The sequence below is a fragment of the Lissotriton vulgaris genome, chromosome 4_1 (genome assembly GCF_964263255.1).
Source record: "Lissotriton vulgaris chromosome 4_1, aLisVul1.2, whole genome shotgun sequence".
Classification (NCBI taxonomy): Eukaryota; Metazoa; Chordata; class Amphibia; order Caudata; family Salamandridae; genus Lissotriton; species Lissotriton vulgaris.
In genome coordinates this window covers 616,028,647-616,055,275 of record NC_141691.1, presented here as the reverse complement: position 1 = coordinate 616,055,275, position 26,629 = coordinate 616,028,647, and the positions used below count along the sequence as shown (strand labels likewise).

Here is a 26,629-nt window from a genome sequence, read left to right as displayed (position 1 = left end):
TGAACATTTTGCCAGCATGAACCACACAGCAGACGACCTGAAGTGGACCATCCTGAAGACCGTCAGATTGCCACAGAGAGGTGGCAATTTGCAGCAACTGCTAAACAGGGAGGAACTGAAATCCATTATACAATTCAACACCATCCATACAGGTCTCAATCGGAGTGAGGACTGGACCACATTACTGTGATTGGACTAACGATCTATGTAAACATTATCCCGAAACAGAAAAAGTGGGATGTATGGTAAAAACCTTTTGGTTACAAAAACGTAATGAGTAAAGACGAAATGATTGCAACATGATGAAGAGATGATTGTGATGTAAAATGAAAAACGGAAATGGACATCTGGGGCCGAAATACTTTAATGGTTATTTTTAACACCAGTCACTTTTTCACACCAGTCACTTTTTTACTGTCACATTGTCACTATCACTGTCATTTAAGCCCATGCACCTCCACAACCCTGTGATCAGTCCGCCCAACCTTCCACTCCAAGATGGCTGCCACCAATGTTCCTTAGCCCTTCCAAGATGGCACTCGCAGTAGCAATCACGTGACCAGGGAGGAAGTATACATTCCGCTCCAGCAAACTGGTCGCTACATCGAAACCGGCATTGTCCGAGTACCCCCGGCAGAGGCGAGTCGCATTCTGACTGAGTAAGTAACCCTGAACTTAAAAGCAGTCTCCAGTCATGGCCCCCTTATGGAGCCGCGCACTGATCCGACCTCCCTTATTTATTTCAGCGCCTGAACACCACATTGTTGGTTTCCTGAGTGTATGGCCACTGATGCCTACACTTTAAATCCCGTACCTCGCTCTCACGCAGAGTGGAGAAAGGTAGGTCCCTCGACACCCTCCTACTACGACTGTTCGGAGCCCCTATGCCATAGCTCTAAATACTCTGAAGTAAATCCAATCCTTATCACACTTTTAATTGTTTTCAGTGCGGTCACCAGACGAAAACGGAAACGGGCGATGAGTTTTTATTTTCAATTGTCAAAACTAACATTGTGACTGGACCCCATTAAGGACCTCCAAGACATACAACCCCGCGGTATGTTTTAGTATGTATACTTTTCACTGCCCAATTAAAGAGGTAGATTCCCAACTAACTCGTCTTTAATTGTGTCCCCAGCCTGGCGCGACTACTTCCGCCATAACCTAGAAGTACAGGAAACCTCCAATGTGAGGCTTCTTACCTCGAACAACAGAGGTATGAACTACTTCTCCATTATAACCAATCCAACAAAAGGGCTCATAGAGTCAATCCCAGCCACTTATCCACTCGTTACCACTTAATAATCAGAACTACTTGAAAACTTTCACTATCACTGCACAATGTGAATCCCATTAGATCAGAAGACGAACTGGAACAATCACTATCACTGCACAGTCCGTTAAACGCAGCATATTCACGCATGCCACTGCGATTCCGAATACTGTCAAAATAGCATTGTTATGCTCTCTTACCTGGCACAAACACCTTGCACCGGTTCACATACTGCGATTTCGACTGTGTTACAACGTGGGCAGATAAGTCTTAAACTACTCCTTAGTGGTAACCTTTTTTTAAAATTTTTTTTATCTTTTTGTTTCTCCTAACAGGCTTTTTTTTATTCAGGCATGCTTTGTTTATTGTTAAAGTCCTGATGATGATCCCATGCATCTAGTTGAGCAATGGGGATCGAAACGTCGACACCCATGAGTGGGTTTACACTCACAATATTGTCAAATGAGATTGTGTACACTCCACTCCAGGCGACACTGCTATTCATCTTGAATTTATCTACAGTGCCCTGTCCTTGCTCTCTTCCTTTGCCTGAAAAACACCCTTCACCCTACTCCTATTTTCCTTTTCCTTTTTCGGTACGGCACAGGCTTGTGTCATGTTATTTTTGTACTGTATATTGGACATTGCTTCTTGAGAATAAATTCCTTTCCCGGCTGGGTCAGGAAACCTTAAATCGTATAGTTTTCCATTGTGTTCCTATACTGTATTGCATTTATGTTGAATAAGCTAGGCGCCTTTGTTTTCTATAACGATTTCTTCCAGATTGTCATTTCCTGAAGTCAATCTGCATCCGTGATTTTCACGTGCGACTTCCTTTCTTTCTCATTTGGGTTATGGCCTTGTTATAGATCTTCTAACTCTTCCAGACTTCATGTTACTACTGAGGAAAGAGGGATGAATGAGGTTGGTTCCAAGGCTGTGTTGAGTTAGTGTGATGATTATAGTATCGCAAGTTGGTTTGGTAAGAGTAGGGTTCCTGCTTGCTTCAGCTCTCTCCCCGCCTCCGCCACCTACCCCCTTACTGCTCTTCCTAACTCACTCCAGGGGGGTCCACGGGGCCACAAGGGTGGAAGAGGGGGTTGGTGGTAGAGCGCACTGGCTGCCGACTGTTGGCTGCTGTCTGCAAACTGTCCGCTTTTGGTTGCTTGCCTCTGTTTCCTGAAGTGAGTGCTGGGTGGATAGAATCAATCAGAGGGGTGTGGGCTGCTGTTGCAGTTGAATGCAGGAAGAGGAGCTCCTCTCTCAGCTTCCCGAGATGAGGTCAAGGCAAGATGGGCGAAGCTCACTTGTTCTCAAGCTCTCTGACCGGGCAAGGCGAGGCAGGGCGAAGCAGGAAAGAAGAAGTTGTGCCCGCCTTGTTTGCCTGACCTAGTTACCTCTGTGCGTCTGTTGCTTTCTCTTGTCTCCGCTAGACTGTTGCGCTGCTGTTGCCACCCTATGCCACACTGGATAGTAAGATACGGAGGTCAGAGGAGTGGGGTTGGATCAGCGTAGGAGAAGCTAGTTACAGCTCCTGCTGTGTTTAGGTGCTGACTAGTCGGGTGGATTGAATGATTGGGTACTGCCTCTAGAGGAGGGCCAGGGTTGAGAGGATGGAGACCAGGTTGAGGGCCAAACTAGTCCGTGATCTTGCTTTTCTTGCCGGCTGGCGACTGGCGGTGGCCCAGCAGCCCCCAGTCGCTCCCGGCTGCTGACAACCCTCTCTCCCACCGCTTCCTCTACTCCCCCGCCCAACACGCTCCTTGCAATGAGGAAACGTGTGTGTATGCTTCTGCTGCATTAATCGCCGTTGCTGCGGCACCGGAAGACCAAGGGGCTTGCTGGTGCTGCTGCTGATACTGCCGATACTTATGAAGAGCCCCGGTCCCCGGCCCTCCAGTTTTGCGGGTTTGTGGTTCTGCTGTCCGGCGTGGCGGGGATCGGTGACTTTTGGCGACTTCTGCGGCTTCGGCTCGGTAGGTTTTCCAGCAGGACTTCAGCCGCTTGGCCGCTCTCCTCTTGCGCTCACTCGCTTGCCTCTGCGCTTCGCTGCACCTTGCTGCTGCTGCAAAATGTGGACCGGACTGAACGGAGCAGAGAAGCTCTAGGCAAACACTGGTGTGGTGTGGGTAAGTGAGGCTAACCACTGACTCGGTAGACCAGCATCAAAACATGAAGTAACAGTAACTCAGCAGGAAAGGATTGTCTTCAGTGCAACAGGTAAAATAATAATTTAATTCCAGTAACAGGTACAGTTGAAATTGGAAATCAAATTAATTAAAACTATAACAAAAACGTCACCTCCACTTCTTGGCACAACATCTCCTACTTTTCCATGAAGAATGGCAGCAACTGCGTCAGATGTTGTGGTTTTCCTAGAAAAAAAACATTTTTGCAATAAGAAATTTTTTCAAATATGAGACCATGGTCAATTTTTGAACACATAGACATTAAAAAGGGAGACCAAACAACCCTTTCAGGTTTGCTTTACCCAGCAAGAGGTCAGGCGTATAAAGAAACACATCTTTAACAAAACACAAACAAAAGTCACTAACCAGAACAAGAAATGATCAATAAGTGCTTCAAGCTTGTAGTGGGTTTTCTTATTAACGAGTACAAAAGAAATACTTTCATAAATCTGCGTGTACCATATTCCTTTCTTGCTCGCTCATATTTGCTTCACATGCCAGACCTCATATGTTTTGCCACCTCCCCCCCGACCTCATGTCTGCGCATTCCCTCTCATCTACTCCTTTAGTTCCTCCTCCCATTAGTGTAGAGTGGATCCGTCTCCTATTCTGAGGGTGTGGATGCTCTTCACTGCCTCCCAGACAACCATCTGGTGCTTTAATGGAGTCACTGAGGAGGAGCAGAATCAGCTATTTTCTGGTTTACTCTTAATGGAGTATGATCAGCTGCTGCCCCCTCACAAATACCACTGAAGGGAACAGTTGTTGCAGATCTGCTCACTGCAGACTAAGTTGGTCTCTGTCTTATTTCTGAACTCCACCTCTGATTATCTCTAGACCTCCTCAAATGAATGTTAGTTGAATAAGCAGCAATAGGGAAGAGTTTACGTTGCATCTTCATTTTGCCATTGCCACTTATCTCAAATGTATATGCATATCACTTAAGACATCTGGGATCCTTGTTTCAATGTACTTGAGCACAGGAGTTACATGTTTATATATATATGCTCATTTTTCATCAGAATCTGGACTTCTAGCCCGGTTGTATGCACCTTCCAAAATAAATAAAGAAAAGCAGCAAATTCTTTAGTCAGACACTAGAATGTGTTATTTTGCAGAACTATATTAATCAGTACGTGTACAAAGGCTGCTTTAAATGTCAAGCCTTGTGCTAACAACTGCACATAAACTAGAACTTCAACCCTGCACCATTTTACATGTTGTTTTTAATAGTTTGAAGAAATGCTACCCTACGTCTAATAAATCAGGACGCTATCAAGGTTCTTCAAGAAGTTCTGGACTACCATGTCCCAATCTATTGCACTACTGGCCTCCCACTCAACACCCTGAATCTAGTTCTGCTGTACCAGCTAAAACCAACATACAGTAACTGTTGGAAATGCTGATATAAACAGGTGAACAATCTGAAGGTTGGTGCAAATGGGTCCTTGTTGTTACTTGAGAGGACACAATTATGTGTAGTTGTGTAGGTTACGAGAAAAAAAAATAAAGCTGGCATTTACCCACCGCTTGTATAGCTGATATAACTATTGTTGAACATGCCAGGCTTCTGCATCGGGCGTGTCTGGCAGCTTCACTGCTGTCTTGGTGGCCTAAAATCTCACCTGAACCTCCTTCAAGTTCTATTGGAAGCTTTGAATAAGCAGAATGCATCTTCTGAGGAGTCAATCTCTTCAAACTAGATGTATGGGAGCCAACGAATGCCTGTTGCACAACTCCAAAGGAAAAGTACAGAAATTCCGTGCCTTGATGGACACTTCAAAGATCCAAACGCGTACCCGGAACAAGACACACTGCTTCGTCGTTGGACTGCACGCCTTTTGAAGTTTCCCCGCATCGGGGGGACAGAACAACGGGGAGCATACACACTCCCTTTACTATTCCACCTAATTCATTTGACACTGATTACCTCACATACTAACACGAGAACTTCCTTACTTGGAGAAAACGTACACAGATCGCACAGTTTTAGATCTAATTTGAACACGAATCACCGACCAGCAATACTCATTGTAAAAGTCGCGCAGACTGCGATCTGGACCCACATCTGATTACCTGGTCTCGAGCGGGGCCGGGTTAAAAATATCACCGGCCAAGCGACCTGTGGTCCGCTACCTCTATCTTTCAGCCCTGAGGAGTCGCGGAATCATTACATTCCTATGCGACAAAACACGTGCCGGCTGGCTAACAAGATTTATTAAAAGAAGAATTGAATTTTAAAAAACATTGGTGTTCTCTCTGACAGCGGCGTTTGGATCTTTGAAGTGTCTATCAAGGCACGGAATTTCTGTACTTTTCCTTTGGAGTTGTGCAACAGGCATTTGTTGGTTCCTGCTTAGCGTGTGGTGTTCACCGCAGACTTATTGAGGGGTTATAGGGCTCTTCCGCTTACCTGTCTGCACCTCCGTCCTTACCATCATCACATAACACTTTTGTGTTTAAATAAGGGCTGTGCGCCCAGTATTTCCCTCATCCTAAAAACCCTGTTCTCATTAGATTTCTCTAGATGCTTGGGAGCATTTTCTTCAGTAGGGCAAGGTACATATATGTAAGCCAGTGCATAACTACTACTGCCATTGACCACTTCTGAAAGAAACAGGGTTCTCGTAAATGTTCTTCCAAAGATTTAAAAGTTGGCACATTAAATACAATTGCCTATATCTTCATAACCTCCATGCCAACAACTGCACATCATAACTTTAATATCCAACATCTCCTCAAGTTCCATCTTCCATTGTAAGTCCGCCTTCTGGTGTATTTATGGTAATCTCGTTGCCCTTGATGTGGTGCGGTTAATGGTTGCCTTTGTGTGTACTCAACCTATAGCAAGGCTTGCGTTATACAAAGGCTTCAATAACTAAATTATGAAATTAATACAAATGCAATGTTGTTAAAATAATAAATATTACCTATCAAGCATGAATATTCCCATAAGATCCTTTTCCAGGGATTGCAAGGCTATGTGCACCTTCGCTTTTAGTTCACTAAGAAAGGAGGAGATAATAATTTATAAAACAAATGTGACTTTGCAGTCAAAACCAATTCTACCTTATCACTGAGTTTAGTTTCAAAGAATAAAGAAAGTGAAATTCACATAATGGCCAGAAAAAGAACCATTAAGTAGCATGATACACATACTATGTGCACAAGTAATTCACAGGTTTTCAAAAAAGTCTAAGAATATGAACACATCACAGTTATTCTTAATTAAAGAATGAAACAATTATGTGTTTGTGTTTAAAGGCTTTTCACAGTAATGACGGTGCCATTAAATTGATTTTCTGCTATTTGCACCACAACTAGATCATACTGAACTCTCCAAAGTATGTAGTTAAGCATTCTTTTCTAGAGATCAGAATGCTGATGACTAAGTCGTATTTAAAAACAGACACATTTAACAACAAAAAACACAACCAAATATGTTTGAGCTATTTTCAATTATTAATGACTTCTTACTCCAAAAAGCAAGATGCATCATATTGGTCTAATCACCTCTAACTACATTAAAAGACAGTGACAAAAGTGCGCATGCAGTGCAACATTATAAAAAGCCCTTAAAGAGGGTCCGGATGCTCAAATGACAAAAGGGACATTAAAGGAAAACAAAAATAAACACGCATTGGTAAAGTCAACAGGTCTTGCCTATGTGAGACCTATTGGCATTGCCAATGTCTTTTAGACATGTTGTACATGTGCATGGCTGCTGCACAGCAATGCTAAAAGGTAGTGGTGTGATGCAGACTCGGGGAGAGCGGAGCAGAGTAGAGCGGAGTAGAGTGGAGGGGCAGTGAGTGACAGAGTGGAGTGGCGGAGGAATGGAGTGGCACAGAGTAGAGAGGCATAGAGTCACACAGAGTGGAGTGGCATAGAGTGGAGCTGAATAGAGCGGAGTTGCGTGGAGTGGTGTAGAGTGGAGCAGAGTAGAGTGCATAGGGTAGAGTGGAGTGGGTAGAGTGGCAGAGGAGAGTGAGGTTGATTGGTGTTGAGCGAACTGGCATAGAGTGGACTGCCATAGAGTGGACTGGCATAGAGTGGAGTGGGGATGAATAGAGGGTCGTGGAGTAGAGTGGTAGAGTGGTATTGTGTGGTGTTGAGTGGAATTGTGTCACATGGAGTGGCATTGTGGGAAGTAGAAAGCCATTGTGGGGTATGAAAGTTGCCAATGTTGCCGCTTAATTGCCCTATAGCACTACAAAGCCTCGACAGGGCAAGTAAGTACTATATAAATGCAATTACAATTCAATACAATAGCCTACCAATTATCTATACAGAACATCTATAAGCATCTGATGCCTTTGACCCAATGCAGGCGCTTGTTAGTATGTACAATGCTTCTGTGAGCACTGGCTTTATGATTAAATGCATTTTAGACAGAGGGGTGAGTGAGCAAACTATATCATATAGTTAGGGGTAAAGGAGATGGAGCAAGGTGGCAGAGGTGAAAAAATAGTGTCTCAGTCAAGTCGCAAGCAGCAGACGCACACCAAGACTTTTATTGTAAACAACAACCTCGCAACAACAGGTTTTAAGCGAAACCTAAAAATAAGTGTCTACATCGGAGGCTCCTTTTAACCCTGAGGATTGGACCAAAGGGTCCTGCTTGGGCCATCCTAGGTGGACCCCAGGTTACCAGGGCTCTGCTGCATCTCATATTGTGTTGCCAGTAGAGGTTGAGAACTTGCACAGGCAATCTTCAGAAAATAAATTGACATTTGGACTGTCAAGTTACTCTATGTCTGCATAACTGTACTAAGCTGATACCTCTCTCACATACCACTAGATGTGCGCTTGCTTTTTAAGTACTGTAATTTATATGTTGTGATGTTTTTAATTAACTGCACAATTACACTATTTTACAAATATCTACTTGCCCAGAAAAGTATTTGCCATCTCGGAATTCTGTTGGTCAGATATACCCTTACAATTTGGGAAGGATTAATGGGACTATTTGCGGTATTCTACGTGGCACCAGGCCGCCAGCAACCACTCAGTTGACCTTGCCACTATATATAAGAAGGTGCAGAGACAAACATTTCTGTTTACCCAGACCCGCATCAGTAACTATCATCAACAATAGTGATTATGGTCTGTGCACAAATAAACTTGGATGAAGAGCAGAGCTTCTGGTCTTGTTTCTTTACTACATGATTTCAAAATGCTCCTTCGTCTGGTGATGGCAGATTGAGTTTTGGGTGATATTGTAACATCATTCAGTGGATGGCTACTTTAGAGAAAGAACATTCACGAAGCGGAAGAGATCTTGATTTTAATGGAGGGGTGGGGTGGGGCTATATCCTCTTTACTACCAAGGAATTAACAAAAAAAAAAAAACTTTCACAGTTCATATTTTCAGAAGTAATGTTATGCTCTAACCCCTCAGAGAAAGACTAAAGTCACGTTTTCTGACGAGCATTGCAGTTTTCTCATTTGATGACACTGCATTACATTTATTGCAGTCAATGGCTGAGATTTTTTTTTTTTAGCATACATTTTACTGCCGATTAATTGACCCATGAAGCTCGCATTATGCAATTCACCACCAGTCCCAAGCATACCTCGTCCTTCACTGACCAGTGCCTACTGGAAAGTTTTTTATGGGAAGTGGCCAGTGGTCCATGGCAGAGCTCTTTAAATGCCCAACGATGGCCCAATAAACTGGGCTTCAATGCCAGATTTGCACACAAGAATTTTTAGAGTTTATCACAATGCAGGGATGTTTTGTATATGGGCAACATCACAAAATATACTGTATTTATATCTACAATTGCATCTGTGCATGAACATCTGACATCCGAGGTGGTACGGACTGCGTGGTTGAGAACATTGACACCACCTGACTTTTCCACTAGGTCCTCTTCAGATAGATCCAGTGATGCCACTTCCTTCTATGGTGGCAGCGTACCCGTTGGAGAATATGCACGCCCTACAAATTTGCGCAAAATAACAGTCGCAACATGGAATGCCTGGATCATCTCCCTTACAAGCTATGATCTTGTGCCTATCACTTGTGCTGGTGTTAAGTTGCTTACCTGCACATTTGCGTTCATGACCGGTATTCGTCATGGACCCGGCAGGTGGGTATGCTTTTGTATCTTGTGTTTTTGTCTGGCATCCTCCTAAAAGCAAATGTGTGCTCTTCTGCTGTTCTGTATAGCTTGTGTCATGATATCAAAGTAATATGAAGTATGTGTTTTCACTGCGGAGGAGTTCAGGCAAGTTTTAGCCTTGCAAGGAGCTGTGCATTGTTAATGTTGCTGCTTGAGTGTCTGAATTGGTGACAACATGAACAATAATGACATAACTTTGTCCTTTTTAGGAGATTTGGAAAGGCAGGGGAGCTTCCTGGATGACTTGTAGTCACTGCCACAGGCTTTTGTGGGAATTCTAGAAGAGTGGGGGTTGAGCTTAGGTTGGTAAAAAATTATTGACAATGATTGATTATTTAAGTAGTTATGCTTTCATCGGTAATGACTACATTCCTCTTCTGTTACTGAGTTGCATAATTGTATTGACTTATCTTACAAAGCAGTGCCTTTAAATTTTCTCTGGGCTTTAAGTAAACATTGTTAACCTCTCAATTCAAGCGTAGGCACTTTATCGACCTCAGAAGGATAAACGGCAGAGTCACTGTTAGAATTCCAACCCATGGCCTTCATGTTCCACTCAGATCTTTTCAGCGAGTGCTGCAGGCACAGTGTTATCTTGAGCATATGTTGTAGCTCCGTCTTTGCCAGACAGTGATCTGCAGTCCCTGGACTGTGGTTTACCAAGAAATGGTTACAAATACATGCTTTTCAGACAGCGTGGGGCTAGTAGGCGAGGGATCAACATATATCATAGGGTTGGGGATAAAGGAGCTGGAGCAAGATGGCGGCGGTACAAGAAATAGTATCTCAGTCACACCCTGGACAGCTGATGCACATAACTTAAATCAATCTGTGCATGGTCCATGCGCCATAGTATGAAACGATAGTGACATCGAGCATATGCTGGCCAATTAAGAGGCAGCATAGAATAGTGACAACGATGCCAAGGACGCGCAAGCAATATATGGGGCTTCAACCATTTATTGTAAACTACACCCTTGCACGCACAGGGCATGTGCTCTGCAGGCAAGGCCTACAAAGGGCATTTAAAGGAAGAGAAAGACACTGAGCTGTGAAGGAATTGGCGGAAGGACGACCAACTATTAGAAAACAACATGTGTGATAGTGGAACCAAAACAACTACATTAAAACATGTTCTCAATATTTTTTTGCCCAACCCTACTAACTGTAATCTGTAATATTATCCTAATTACTTATCAGCAATTATCACTCAACCCTGTACTCTTTCTGCCTTTTCTCTTTATTTGGTGTGAGAGACAGGCAATACTCTAACAGTTCATGTAGTAAGTGATAATGTTTTCAGAAAAAGTAAGACATTAGGTCCAATGCACTGTCTCCATTCGCAAACCAGAAGTAGGTAAATTTCACACCGACTGGTTTGTGAAAAGGGATGCTATTTGCCATGTGACCTGTGAATTATAGGTCGCAGTGCAAATTATCCATTTGCAGTAAGTTACAAAACAAACTACCTAAGGAATATTAATTAGGTAGTTTGTGGCCCTCTCTGAATGTGAATGCTGGGATGGAAGCTTGCATTCTCAAACGGAAACCATATTTTCATACAGCCTGTGACCATTAAAGAGACCGTTACCTGCCTTTTGTCACCCCAAGACAGTTTGGAGTCGCAGGGAAGGGGAAGAACTTTCCAGAGCCTGATGAAGACGTGGAACAGGGACCTCTCCTCCTCCACACAAAGTCTGGCACCAGGTATTCATATTGGACCTCCAAAGCCATTCTTCAGAATAATCCTGAACCGGTGTAAATTACAGAAGAAGGACTGCTCTGCAGCTTGAAGGACTGTCTTACTGTCTGAGAAGAAGACTGGACCTGCTCACCTTCACCCCCAGGCTAACTCAGAGTGACTCCAAGAGGCAGTTGACTGACTTCCTGTGTGAGCTACAGGGACACACAAAGCTCTAAAGGCCTCCCTGCAACTGCAAAAGCTGACATGCTGCTTGGACGTGCAACAGGACCTGCTTAACCCCTGCTGGCCTCTGCTGGAGTCAGTCAGTAATCTCCCAGAAGTGCCTCTCCTTATCCTATACCCTTGGCTGGCATTAGAGTCTACTCCTCTCCATGAGATTATTTGTTGAAAGATTATTTACTGAAGAATCACCTTTCAAAAGGGCTCTGAAGACTTATCTTTTTAAGCTTTAAGGTTCTTTGGACATGAGCAGGACACTCCTACATCCTACGGAGTCCATTCTCCCGGGTTGTAGATGAAACAGCCATATACCATTTAGAGGGGCATTGTGTAATTACGCAATGACCATCTCGAAATTGGCTGCAATGAATCCAAATATGTTTGGTATCAAACATTTTGGAATCATGCCCCCAGACACACTGTAAACTGAATGGGAGGTATGATTCCAAGCACTGGAACGGTCCTCCGTTAGGCTCTCAGTGCTCCCGGTACCAGTCTTCTAGACCCGGACAGCACAACATGGCTGCTGCCGACCAAAGACACAATTCTGCCCTCCTGCTGCTGATCCAATCTCAAGCAGGGGAAGGCAGAACAATAGGTATCCTGTTACAGCAGGTGTGATCACCTCTCAGACAGGATTTAGTGCATTGGGGCCAGGTGGGTGTGCTTGCCAGCGCCACTCATTCTGCATGAGGGGCGCATTTGGTGCCTCCTTGCATAGTCCAGTTCAAACCCGCTCTGGGAGCCGTTGGTTCCCACTCTGGCGCAAAACTGAACAAAGGACATGGGAGTATCCTCCGCCCTGTACAAGAAGGTCCTCTAAATCTTCACAACCCTTTCCTTAGGGTACTTGAGGGCTTCTCTGTGGGTGGGTCCCTAGATTTGTCGTGGGATAAGATTAAAATCGGACACCACTTCTTCTACCGTCTGGGAACTCTGGACTTCGCTGGACTTAGTTTGGGCTAGACTGTCTCCCTTCCAGTCTGCTGCACCATACAGGAACCTTCCAAGGCCTGTGGGAATCCAAGACACCTGAAGGGATCTCCCTTGGAGTGAAGGAGTCACTTCCCTGCATCTGTAGGTGCTGCAACTAAGCTGACTTGTCTGCTGATCCTGAGCTCCTATAGACTTCGAAAGGCTCAGCAACACAGGGGCTGGTTCTCCACATCTCTCGAGGCCTGCCCTGCCCTCTCACCAAGTTTGAGGACAGTATCCCTTGTAGGAGCCACAGGAACCGAGCCCCTGTACACCGCGTCGAGTTGTTGGCTTTCTTCCACCAAGACCTTTGGGCTCCAAGTAGCCCCAAACTCAAGCACCTCCAGTGACCAGAATCTTTGTCCACACCACATTGTTTGCACCTTGGCCTGCATCTTTTGGTGAGCTACTCAAGGTCTTCTCTAGCCTGCGAGTCCTGTTGAGGGTCACCTTTGTTTCTTTTGGGCTCCCCTGATTGCATGGGGCATGGCCTGACTTTTCTGCTTGTGGCGAGTCCCCTGAACCTTTCTGGTCCTGACATTGCACCTTCTTTGACTTCTAAGTTGTTTGCAGTTGCCAAGGCTTGTTGGTGCTCTCGACGGACACCGACCCCTAAACTCTCCACATCAGATGTTGTACAGCTTGTGCACAGCTCCTGGTCTTCCATCAGCCTCGCCTGGTCCTCACAGCTGCAGAGTCAAGGTCACCATCAACTCTCCTGCAACTCCTGACATAGGTAGGCATTCGTCTTCCAGGTCTCTGGGTCAATCCTGAGTGACATAGACTCTGTCCCCTCTGCTTGCAGGTACTCTTTAACTTGAATCCACCTTCAGATTCTACCAGACACTTTCTTCTTCTCCAGCAGTGGCATTTTCCTGAAGTCCTGCATTGGGTTTGACTGCTGTTTCCGACACCACGTCATACCTATGCATCAGGCTTCCCTGGTGTAGATAATGTGGGTACTAGGGTATCCACGGGTGGGGTGTCTCTCCAAACTTCTGTCTTCCATGGGTTTTTTCAGGTTCTACTGGGAAGGGTCCTTAATATTTAAAATTGCAACCGCGACTTAAATGTTGATTTGTATGGAGAACGCGGTCATGTTCCCACACTGCAAACGATCTCAGTGGGATTCCTAGTCACTCACCTTTGTGCATATCTCTGGGAAGGAGATATCTGTATGTGTTAGCGAGTGTCTTGTAATAAATACATATTTTTATAAATACATTGTGTGGTTCTTTTTCACTTAATCTATACCTATAAGATTGCATTCTGGTAAAACAAGCTGCTTTACACTCCCTTCTGGACTAAACCTGAAGGCTGCTCTCGACAACTTCCTTGTAGAGAGCTTTCCAAGGTTGTCTAAGGCCCCCTAAATCACCCCAACGGTTGTTTTCGGCTGGTGCAGGGTGTGCATCATATACCAGGCCAGCTTCTCACAGTGAGGTTGACAAAGACGGCAGATTCGGGACTAACAGGAGGGCTAGGCTGAGACCATGACTTGCTACATTGCTTGGTTCTTTCTATTGCCCTTAGTTTGTTTTGTTTTGCTTACCCATTGGATTTTAGTGTTCTCAGTACAAGGAGGGAGGGAGGGAGGGAAGGGTCATGAAGGGTAGTGATGGGGCGCATGTGAAGAAAACAAGTTACTTACCTGTAACTTTGGTTCCCCAGTATTGGTAACTTTCATAGATTCCCATGCTTTGTATCATTCCCCGTCGTCGGAATGGGAGCCTCGGTAAATAGAAAATACCATAGTAATAAGCACAAAGTGAAAAAATGGGCCTAGGCCTCATCTCATTTTGTAGCTTATCCACCTCTTTTTGTAAAAGAGACCAAACTTCTGCAGTAGCCAATCAGAGCAGCCTCACCCCACAGAACCTTCCTGAGAGAAGCTCAGAGCCTCAGATTTTCGTAGCCGTTGTGAACAGCTATCCACCAAGATAAGAAGACTGAGCTTTCCCAGGGGAGGCGGGTGGGCGCATGGGAATCTATGAAAGTTACCAATACTGGGGAACCAAAGTTACAGGTAAGTAACTTGTTTTCTTGCCCCAGTATTGGAACTTTCATAGATTCCCATGCTTTGTATCAGAGTAACCAGCAGTAAACAGAAAAGCATATTTTGCAATATATGAACCTGAAAATGTTACACATCTCTGATTAGAACATTAGAAACACATAGGATCATAAAATATGACAATAATGCAGTTATACAAAATATGCAAATAGGAAGGAGGGATAGAAAGGAAAGCTCACCGACTTATTGGAAAAGATTCCTCAAAACTGCTTGGCCCACTGCTGCATCCTCTTTCACAGAAGAATCCAAACAGTAGTGGCGAGTGAAGGTGTGGACACTGCTCCATGTTGCAGCTCTACAAATGTCCTTGATAGGAACCCCTGCGAATAGAGCTGTCGATGAAGCCATTGACCTGGTAGAGTGAGCACGAACTGCTCGGTGCAGTGGTTTTCCAGCCGCTTGGTGGCAAAATTGTATAGCACTGGAAATCCAGAGGGAAATACAGGCTTTAGAAACTGGACATCCCTTGCGTGGAGGACTGAAAGAAACAAAAAGTTGTGAAGACTTCCTGAAGGGTCTTGTTCGCTCCAGGTAGAATTTCAGGCATCTGTGAATGTCCAAAGAGTGCAAAGTTCTTTCCGCGGGTGTGGAAGGTTGTGGAAAGAACGGTTTCAAGACTACTGGCTCATTTAGGTGGAATTCTGAAGGCACCTTTGGGATAAACTTAGGATTCGTTATTAGGATCAGAACATTATTCTTAAATTGTAGAAAGGGTTCCTCAATCGTGAAAGCTTGGAGCTCACTTACTCTTCGAGCCGATGTCAGGGCCAAGAGAAGAGCCAGTTTCCAAGAAAGAAACTTAAGGTCAGACTTATGAACAGGTTCAAAAGGGGCTTTCATGAGAGATGACAAGACTAGATTCAAATGCCAGGCCGGAGGTGACGGCCGGACTGGAGGAAAGACCCTGAATAAACCCTTCAGAAATTGTTTGATAATTCTCGCTGACCATAGGGAAGGACCTGAAGATGAACGTCTGAATCTAGAGATGGCCGCCAGATGGACTTTCACAGAAGATGGAGCCAATCCAGATTTAGCTAATGAAAGAATGTAAGGCAAGAGTTGGTGTGGAGCAGAAGTATATGGGTGTAAACCTTCTTTCCGACACCAAACACAGAATCTCTTCCATTTAGCACGATAGGTCTTCTTGGTACTAGGCGCTCTGGCCTGGGCCAAAATGTCCCTACATTCCCCTGATAGATCTAAACCTTGGAATTCTCGGAACTCAGGAGCCACGCTGTCAATCGCAGCGACTTCAAGTCCGGATGTAGAACTTGTCCGTGAGACATCGTTAACAGTGTTGGCACAGGATGTAGGAGAACTGGTTGGTCCTGGGAGAGGAGGAGAAGTTCCGAGTACCAAAACTGTCTGGGCCATGCTGGAGCGATCAGAATCATCCTGCACGGTTCCACCTTGAGTTTGCTGATCAACCTCGGGATCAGCGGAATGGGAGGAAAGGCGTAAACAAAGGCGCCTGACCAAGCAATCAAAAGCGCATTCCCCAAGGATTCCCGATGGTGAACCCTGCTTGCGAAGGACAGGCATTTGGCGTTCTGGGGAGTTGCAAACAGATCGATGGATGGCGTCCCCCATCGTGCAAAGAGCTCCTCCAGAACGGTCTGGTCTAGTTCCCACTCGTGAGAGACTGTCCTTTGGCGACTCAAAGCATCTGCCTTGACATTGAGTGTCCCCGCTAGATGTTCCGCTGAGAGGGAGACATTGTTCTGGATTACCCAATTCCACAGCGTTTGAGCTTCCTTGGAGAGGGTGGAGGATCTTGTTCCTCCCTGTTTGTTTATGTAGTGCATGGCTGTGGTGTTGTCCGTACGAACCAGCACTGCACGTTTGCTAATCCTCGGAAGAAAAGCTTGTAGAGCCAGACGGATAGCGAGAAGTTCCAGAAGGTTGATATGGAACTTGATCTGGACTGGACTCCAATGGCCGCTGACCTTTAGCTCTTGGAGGACCGCTCCCCATCCCTCCATGGAAGCATCCGTTGTCAAAACAAGAGGAGATGGTGGAAGTCGGAACGATAGACCCCTTGAAAGATGGTCTTTCAGCAACCACCAGCCGCCTGCCTTTCTCATTTCCTGGGAAACGACAATCCTGTCGTCGAAGGATCCTGTGACCTGCCGCCATTGCTTGTCCAATTGTTCTTGTAGTGGACGCATTCTGAGCCTGCAGTGTGGCACTAATGGTATGCAGGATGAAATCGATCCGAGAAGCGATTTGTACCTGCGAACTGTCAGTGTCTTGCGAGATTGAAGAAGCCGAGCTGAACAAATGAGTTTGTTCTGGCTCTCCTCCGATGGAAAGGCTAGGCAACTCTCTGTGTCCAGGATGGCCCCTAGGAATCTCGCTGACCTGGAGGGGCATAGAACAGATTTTTCCGTGTTGAGTCGAAGACCTAGGTGCTCGAACAGTTCTTTGCATGACCGGACTGCATTGGACGCTTCTAGAGCAGATGGAGCCTTCAGTAGCCAATCGTCCAGATATGGAAAAACCTGAATAGCTTGCCTTCTGAGATAAGCTGCTACTGGGGCCAGAATTTTTGTGAAGATCCGTGGAGCGGACCGGAGACCAAACGGTAGTACCTTGAATTGAAAGTGGCTCTTGCCCACTGTAAATCGAAGATATTGCCTGTGAGCTGGATGAATAGGAACGTGGAAGTAAGCGTCTTCCAAATCTAGGGTCGCCATGTAATCCCCTGGATTGAGGAGACGAAGGATGTCCTGAAGAGTGACCATCCTGAAGGACAACTTTACGAGATAAGTGTTGAGTTGCCGTAGATCTAAAATTGGACGCCATTTGTCCTTTGTCTTCCGAACCAGGAAGAACCTGGAATAGAACCCTTTCCCCTTCTGAGAAAGGGGTACAGGCTCTATTGCCCCCTTGGTGAAAAGTTGGTTGGCTTCGAGATGAAGGAGCTTGAGATGTTTGGGAGGAAAGGCGTCCGGCGCTCTTGTCGGAGGAAGGTCTTGAAACTCCAACGTGTGTCCTTCTTTGACGATTTGTAGGACCCACTGATCCGATGTCAAGGCAATGGGCAATCCTGCCCCCCACTGATGTGAATGAGGGAACAGGAACAGTGGAAAGAGCCACCTGGCTGCTATTGTTTCCTGGTGTTGTCTCTCCTTTGCTGGCCTTGACATCCCCTAGGCTGCTGGCGAGAGAAAGAACCCCTCTGAGAGTACTGAGGTTTATATGTCTGGCTAGACTGAGAGCCAGAAGAGTAGCGATTCTGATTTCCTCCTCTATAAGAGGAAAATCCTTTACCTCTAGCTCCCCTGAAGGGTACCTTGCGATACTGCAATGTTCCTAAGGACTTCGCTGTATCGGTGTCCTTTTTAATGCCTTGCAGGGCCTCATCGACGTGCTTGCCAAACAGCATTTCTCCGTCGTATGGCAGATCCAAGATTTTATTCTGCACTTCTTGCCTGAACCATGTGGCCTTCAATCACCCCTGGCGTTGCAGAACCGCCGAACCAGCAAGTGCTCGAAATGCGGTGGTCGCAATATCCATTGCGACATCAATGACTTCCGAGGAAGCCCGCTCCCCTTCAAGCAAAATCTTCTTCACTTCTTCTTTTGAAGAATCCTGCAATTCCTCTACAAATGGAGCAAGGTCGCACCACATCTGGCGGTCATAGCGTCCCAGAATTGCTAAAGCATTGGCTGCTCTAACTAGAAGACTTGCCATTGCTGAAAATCGTTTGCCTACATTGTCTAGGCGCCTGCCCTCCTTATCTGGTGGTGTAGTCAGTGGCGTAGAAGGATTCTTAGATTTGCTTTGGGCGGCCTGAGAAATGACCGAGTCCGGTTTCGGCTGGCCAAGCAAACATGCCGGACTGCCATCAGGTGCTTTGTACTTCTTCTCTAGTCTTGGTAGCACCGGGAGGACTGTGGCCGGGTTGTGCATAGCCTTCAAGCCCTCAGACCAGACATGCTCAATGATTGGTATGGACCGTACCGATTTCCTGAATGGTTCCTTAAAGTCATATAAGAAACATTCCGATTGAACCGTGGTCACTGGAAGACCAAATCTTTTGGAAGCCCTTTCCATTAGGTTGTGAAATCCTCCAACGTCCGCTGGAGGCGAGGTATTGTTGTCTGGATCTGCGTTGTCTGGATCCGCCAGGTCAGTAGGATTCCAAGGCGCCTGTTGATCCTGATCAGGATCCGCTTGTTGGTCTGCATCCAAAGAAGCAGTGTCATCATCAGTATCATGAACATGCACCACCTCTTGTGGGCGTTCCTCCGGCACAGTGGTACGCTCTCTTGTAGGTAAAGAGTGGTCTGCCACAGGTTGCAATGTCTGAGGCGGAGGCGTGGGAGGATGCACACGCTGATCCTCTTGAGGAGTAGGGAAACGTTTTCGGTAGTCTTGCAACATAAGTTGCAAATCCGCAACCAAAGTGGAGGGCATCGCCACCATCCCTTCTGGTAGCTGACGTGTAGGCTGCTGCAAAGGCATCTGCCTGGTAGTAGTGTGCTCCTCCGCACAATAATGTTCCGGAACATAGTGCTGTCGTTCCATGTCTTCTTCCTCAGAGCTAACATCCTGAACCTTAACCTGTAGGTCAGATGGGCTATAAGCTTGTCCGTATTCACTAAAAGTCTCTTCATCAGAGTCATCCTCTAACAGCAGACTAGGTGGCAATCTCTGAACCTGTCGCGGAGACGTCATCTCTGGCGTTATGAGCTTCTTTTTCTGTGAAAAAACAAGATTTTTGGAAGATTCCGTCGTCGACGACCTAGTCGACGAGGTCGTCGTCGTCGACGGCAGCTCTTTATGGGACTGCGTCGACGATGGAAGCGCCGACGTAGATACTGTCCTCGTCGTCGAGGATTGCGTCGTCGACGAGGTGAAACTCATCGTCGACGGGATCGTCGACGAGCTCGTCGTCAGCAACATGGTAACAGGCGTCGTCGACACCGTCGTCGTCGATGTCGTCGTCGTCGTCATCGCCGTCGACGCCAGCTTTGCAGTCGTCGTCGACGTGGAGATGGTCATTCTCGTCGACGACGAGCAGGAATCTGGAGCTTTGAAAACTGTCGACGGTGCAGGCGTCGTCGACGCAGCCGTCGTCGACGAGCCCGTCGACGAGGCAACTTTCACAGAGCTGTCCTTTTTTACACTCGTCGTCGACGTACCTGATAGTTTAACCGTCGACGACCTCTGCTTCTTGTCCGAAGCGACCTCTTGAACAGGAGCTGATGGCTTCTTGACCCCTTTATCCTTCTCAGAGGGAGGTGAAGAAATAGTTGAAGACTTTTTCACCTTTTTTGAGGGTTGTTGCTCCTCAGGCTTACCCTGCCTCTCCTTTTCACCGTGGTGAGGAGATTTTAGGGAAGCAGGCCTGTCAGACCTATCAGAGGTCCCTGGTAAGGCCTTGTGAAGGGACTCGCCTGAAGCAGAAGGGGGAGATCTACCCCTCTTCTGAGACTTCTTAGATGACACCATCGACGAGGAGCCCTCACTGTCCGAAGACATAATATCCTTCCGGTCCTTCATCTTTTGAAGCCATGTGAGGAGACGTCCTTCCCTGTCCCTCAAGGTTTTTGCTGAGAAGGATCTGCAAATCGGGCAGCCTGTAGGTTTATGGTCCGGAAACAGGCAGTATATACAGTCCATATGTTTGTCCTCGACAAACAACCTCTTTTTGGAGCAGGTGGCACAGGCTCTAAAAAGGGCTTTTTTCTCCTTGTCAGCCATGACGAAAAAGAATCCAAATTGTTGAGAAAAAGTCAGAAAAAACTGAAGAAACTGAGCAGAGCTCAATGGAGACTCCCTTGCACAACGTGCGGTAGAAAATCTGAGGCTCTGAGCTTCTCTCAGGAAGGTTCTGTGGGGTGAGGCTGCTCTGATTGGCTGCTGCAGAAGTTTGGTCTCTTTTACAAAAAGAGGTGAATAAGCTACAAAATGAGATAAGGCCTAGGCCTATTTTTTCACTTTGTGCTTATTACTATGGTATTTTCTATTTACTGAGGCTCCCATTCCGACGACGGGGAATGATACAAAGCATGGGAATCTATGAAAGTTCCAATACTGGGGCAAGTTCCAGATGTACAGGAAACTTATTTAAAGTAAATATTTTAGTTTTGTTTTCGTTCTTGTTTTCTGTCTCTTTATTTTGGGCTGGGCATGAGGGTGGCCAAGCCAGCATGCAAGTCTAGATATTAGGTGCAGACACCCCAGCACCTCAGACACCCCAGCAGGAGAGAGGGGAGGTGGGGCACCAAGGCGATTAGTGGAAAATGGGCCAAGGTGCATGAAAGGGTCTTAGGGAGGGTGGTACGGTGGGCAGAGCAGAGGAGGGGCTGGGTAAGGAGGAGAAATGGGGAGATAGCTTTAAATGCCAAAGTAGGAGGCACATTAGGAGAGAAAACACAATTTCCCAAAAAGTTAGAGTAATTTTCTCAAAAGTGGTTTCAGTACAAGACAGACGAGACAAAAACAGTTTGTATATGCCATCTGGGAAGATTTTTTTATTGAAAACAGATTTACATGTCTATTTCAAAACTTCCTGTTATTTCTATGAACGTTTATGGTTTCAAAAATTCCAAAAAATGAAAGGCAGTTTTAGGCTGCCTTTAAGAACAAAAAATATTGCATTTCTACAGGAGACTAATATCAGAAAACACAAAAAAAATCTCTTTAACTGATCACTATCACATTTATTACAACCTGCTTTCGTGGCCACGGTACTTGAAGTGGCAATCCTAGCTAGCAAGAGATTTGCTGGGAGCAGAATAGAAACATTAGTTGATTAACTAGGTAAATGGGTAATCATGGAAGTATCACTATACTACTGATTATTTACGGTTGCTTCATTTTATCGGTTAATATCAGATGAATCCGACCCTATTTACAATCAAATCATTTCTATTAGCCTTCTTTTCTAAAAATATTATCGGACGTGATTTTAATATTGCCCAAAGTCTGGAGTTGGATGTCAGTAAGCAGAGGATTGTCGAAAGTGATCTGAGGGAGACAAAGAAAATTGCTAGACTCAAGACTGAATTAAAGTTCGTTAAACTTTGGAGAGTGGCATATCCTTACAAAACAATACATATGTTTTTTGGTTTGTTTTCAGTGTTTAGGATTGATTATGGTCTTGTTTCATCTTCTGTATCCGAAGCTATAATACAACATATTTCAAATTGTTTTTTTGGAACATGCGGTCATCTACTTAGATAGCTATCATCAATGGCCGCCCTGTCATTTAGACTCAACAAAGCTTTATTTTCAATGGCGTCATTCTTAGAGGAAATTGGGAACTCAACCAAGGCATTCTTTATGGAAAACCAGGGTATGGTCACACTTGAGATTGTCTGGAAGGCATTCAGAGCAGCAATGAACGGCAAGGTAATTTCCTTTCAGCATATTCTGGAAAAAAATGCTAAGAAAAAAAATCTGACCAACGCTTTTGATTCAACAGAGGCTAAATTGCATCAATCAGACAGACTAAGTTCCCTAAAGAGAACAAGCTTTGGCATAGCCAATAGGTCTCGCCTTTGGGACCTTATAAGCGTTTAGCCATGCAACAGTTGATGTTGTTGCACCAAGGCTATAGCATAACTAAATACTTATAAGTTTCCAAAAGCAAGACCTATTGGCTATGCCAATGCTTGCTAAAGGATAGGCGGAGCGCAGTCCATCAACCTGGCAAGGATGACATGCTCAGTTAGCCCCCTCGGCATGACAAACCCCAAGCTTCATGCCGCATGCTGAGTTCTGTAGTATGTGTATTAACCCGGTGGTCTGTATTATTGGATAACGGGGCAGGGGTTGGGCCCAATTAGCAGACATTTTAAGTTCAGGCTGGCAGTTTTAGATGGTATTAGTGAAAGTGAAGGAATTGTGCCTGACCTTCGTTCAGTTGCCTCACAGGCAGTCTTGCTTATGCAGTGCTAGGTGTCATGGCTGTCACTACTACAGTGCATGTTTGGCCCCAAACTTTGCCAACAGCAGGTAAAACAGGGATCAGGTGTCTCTAGTTCAGCTCCTGATAACCGCTCCTGTGGACTGAGGCCAGAGAGATAACGAGATTTTATTGCAGGACGCTGTGGCTGCCACGACGCAAGAGGCAAATCCAATCCCGGCAACCCGCTGCATGCTACTTTTCCCCGGGCAGTGTAGCCGGTACCCGGCACCCGGTCTTGGTGGGAGGGAGTGCCTTACAGTACGCGAGATTTTTAATACCACAGAGCGGGTGTTGGGTTATGATCAGCTGCGCCTCTGCCACACGGACCCCAGGAACAGATGGATAGGACATTTTAACTGCCCACCTGTCCTGTACGTCTTCTGCTTGGAAGCCGTCGAAAGACTGAGCCAAAAGCAGTCCGAAGTGAGACTAACGAGCCCAGTGCGTCTGCCAGAAAGTAAGGATTGACTCATGATGTGATGCGGAAAGTAAAACAGTGCAATTTGGGCTGTGAAAGGTAAATGAGTTCAAGGCTCCATTAGGGATCTGAACTAGTCTGATGTGCAGTGTTGCCAAATTTCAAAACCCTTCTTTTGAAACGTGGCATAAGGGCCAGAGCAGCCGGCTGTGTACCCTTTGTACACGTTTGTACTCTTATCTTATCATTTTGCTACTGGTGTGTAGCAATATACGGCCGCTCCCCATTCAGATTTGTGTTTCATAGCTGCCGCGTAGAAATCTAGTGTCTGAATAGTGGGGCAGTGAGATGGTGACGTTGCAAGAGCCTTTGGTTGGGGGTGGGGGGAGGGAAGAGTGAGAGAGCTGTAGTAAACGTGTATGAAGATAAAAACAAGCCCGGGAGTGGTGTGTGCACGCGTGATTGTGCCCGCCACTAAGCGCGAAAAACAGATGGCACACTGCGCGCCCCTGAGCGTAACAGCAAGCCGTAGGTGGCTACAATTCCTGGCAAAGGTGGGACATGCACCCGCCTTTGCCCAAATGCGGGCTGCCTTCGCACGCAAAGATCAATATAAACAAAAAAAAATATCCACACGCACAAGCCCGTGAAAAGTACTGTTTGATTGCAAGAAGTCGTTTTCCTAAGGCAGCACATGCTGGCTGCGCTAGGCTCGTCCTAAAAAGCTAGAAAGGAACTACAGATTTCTTTTTTTTTTCACTTTCAAAGGAAGTTATAAATATACAAAACTTTGGTCAGCAACTCTAGGAGGAGGGAGACTTTAGTGGTAAAATGTTAGCTTGACAGATGAGAACTTGAAAATGACAAAAGAAGGACCCTAGAACTGGAAACTGTGCCATGGACAGCTATAGGACAATCTATAGGTGTGGAACGCTTTCACAAACACTGAACCCCGCAGGAGAATATATTTCAGGCTTTATTGCAGAATTCCAAATCACGTATTTGTCAGTATAGACAGCACTTAATCTCATTCACCCAAAAGAAACTGAGGAATTAGTAAATGTCATGAAATCGCTTTCCAAACGTAAGGCCCAGCGGAAAAAAAATTGTTATCCATCGGAGTGGTACTATTACAGGCATGCATACCCAAAGTATTCACTTTTGGAATTTTTTAGAGAAGGAAATGTTTCTCCCCATCTGTTCCCAGATATGGGAACAGATGGGGAGAAACATTGCCTTTCAGCGGGAAATGGTATAGTCCAAAGCTCTGTTTTCAATATAAAATCAGAGCCTTTGGTGGTCATATCACTGAAAATACTACATTCGAAAAAAAATATTGTCTACGGGTGCTTGTGGGAGACTATTTCTATGGACTGGAATCTAGAGAATGCTAAAGTGATTCTGGTATTTCACTGACCTCTGCTGGTTGTTTTCTATCAAGAAAGTTAAATAGAGGCAATTGCCAGAATTCTTTTTTTGTTTTTTAAAGTCCCTCAGCAGAAAGCAGTTCTGGTATTTTACAGACTTCTACTGGTTGTTTTCTATCAAAACAGTTAAGTAGAGGCAGTTGAACAAGCAGAAAGCAATTCTGGTATTATATTGAACTCTACTGGTCATTTTCTATCAAGACAATTAAATAGAGGCAGTTGAACAGAAAAATAAAGTTCCTAAGCGGAAGTGGACAAGTCCTAGGGCTGATCTCCAGAGCCCATAAAGTACATACACATATAAGTATATACTAAAGTATATACAAGAGGTCTCGAATGCTCATAGGGCTAATAACATGTTTCCCCAAGAAAAAGAAAAATCCTCAGGAACTAAACTCTTTTTACCCTATTACTCCTTCCTCTAAACACGGACTATAATGTTTTAAAGGAAAGTCTTATGCTTAGAATGTCTGAAGTTATTTCAAAATGAATAGGAAAATATTGAAAGGGTTCAATCCAACTCGGCAGCTATACCAATGTATGCATTTTTAGTGGAGGCACATGAATATTATATACCATATAAGGGCCCCACAGTGATACTCTTCATGTATGCTGAAAAGGCCCTTGACTGCTGAGCAAGACATTTTGATTTAAAGTTTTGGTATCTATGAGATTTCCTGGCCAGCTCATCAGGACATTTACTCACATATGAGGGATAGGTGTTTAGTCTCGTTTTAAATGGAAAGACATCTACCCCTATTAAGAGCTCTAGAGGAATAGGGCATGGCTGTCCTGTTTCGTCTTCGCTATTTGCAATTTTTATTGAACCCTTGGCCTGTGCACTGAGAAGAGCAGCTTTGGAGTCTTACGCTTAAATTATACGCTGATTTGGTGCTATGCACCCGACCAGATTGGAGAGCCATTACAAAGTGCTTTGATCTTTTGACATCTCTCTCAGCTCTTGTGAGGTACAAAGTCAATTCTTTCAAAATTGAAATGCTTCTGTTTTATGCAGATGTAAAGGCATTGCTCCAATTCCTTTAGATGCCATATCATATGACTCAAGTTAGATATTTGGGACTTAAATTCAGAGAAAACCTTGACCTGTTTTGTAGGGTGAATTATACCCGTCTCCTGGGTAAAATGGAGTCCAAGTTAGACGGATGGCATAACCTACTGATCTTGATTAGAAGTAGAGTAGCAATGGTGAAAATGCATGTCTTGCCATTACTGAACTGTCTACAGCAATCCTAATACATCTAATACAGGCTTTTAAAAAATCAACACCAAGTTCAGTAGCTTTATCTGGAATAAACATTGGCTGCAAATAAATCTACAAAAGCTAAACAAATCACAAGAAGAAATAGGATTAGCCTTACAAGATTTAAAAGACTATTATCTGGCCATTTTTTAAAATGCACATATTCGATTTCATAATATAAATTGTGTTGAGACATTCGATGATTTTTAAGGAAAAATGATTAATGGAAATTCTTCGTAACCAGACACTCAGATACTGCATATAAAATCTGAAACTGGTGGAATAATGGACAATAACCAATGAAAAAAACAAAAACAAATGCAGTTGCAGCGATACCTGAAGATCAAGTCACTTACCTTCGGTAACTATATATCTGTAAGAAACAGTAGTTAGTATTAGATTCCTTAACTTAGAATATCCCCAGGCGTCAGACTTGATCTGGAAACTTTTGCGTAGCAGTACCCTTGCGCGTCGGTAAGCGTCGTCAGTGTCGTTGGCGCCGGGATGACATCGCCGGAGTACTTAGACACCGCCCTCGCGCTGACGTCAGTTCTTATACACAGCTTTTCCGCACCCGAAACGCAGAGCCATGATAAAAACTAACACTGGTGCCATGAAACTAGGGCCCTGAAAGGGGATGACCTTAACCCTAGATATCGGTTCGCAGAACGGGGAAGTTAGGTAGGGCGGTAAGGAATCTAATACTAACTACTGTTTCTTACAGATATATCGTTACCGAAGGTAAGTAACTTGTGCAGCTGAAAGAAACCGGTTAGTATTAGATTTCCTTACCTTATAATAGATACCCCAACATTACCAACCCCGGTGGTGGGTCTGCGAACCAATAATCACACCAGAAAGTCCTGGAGGACGGAACAGCCAAAGAAGCCATCCCTCTGGACTTGGCTGTCCAGGCAGTATTGTCTTGCGAACGTGTGCATCGAAGCCCACGTAGCTGCCTGACAGATTTCCTGCGAGGGGACTCCCCGGCCTAGGGCAGTACTAGCCGCCGTGCCCGAGTGGAATGGGCCCTCA

The 26,629-nt window shown here is 45.1% G+C and overlaps 1 protein-coding gene across 1 annotated transcript in view; it reads right to left on the bottom strand.

The window, feature by feature from the left end:
• Positions 1 to 26,629, bottom strand: part of LOC147722334 (mediator of RNA polymerase II transcription subunit 1-like) — a 597,606-nt gene that overhangs the window by 238,616 nt on the left and 332,361 nt on the right. Inside the window, exons 8-9 of the mRNA XM_086966831.1 lie at positions 6,393 to 6,467; positions 3,575 to 3,648 (exon numbers count right to left, since the gene is read on the bottom strand). Coding sequence (XP_086822957.1) covers positions 3,575 to 3,648; positions 6,393 to 6,467 — 149 coding nt within the window. The remainder of the gene's footprint in view (positions 1 to 3,574; positions 3,649 to 6,392; positions 6,468 to 26,629) is intronic.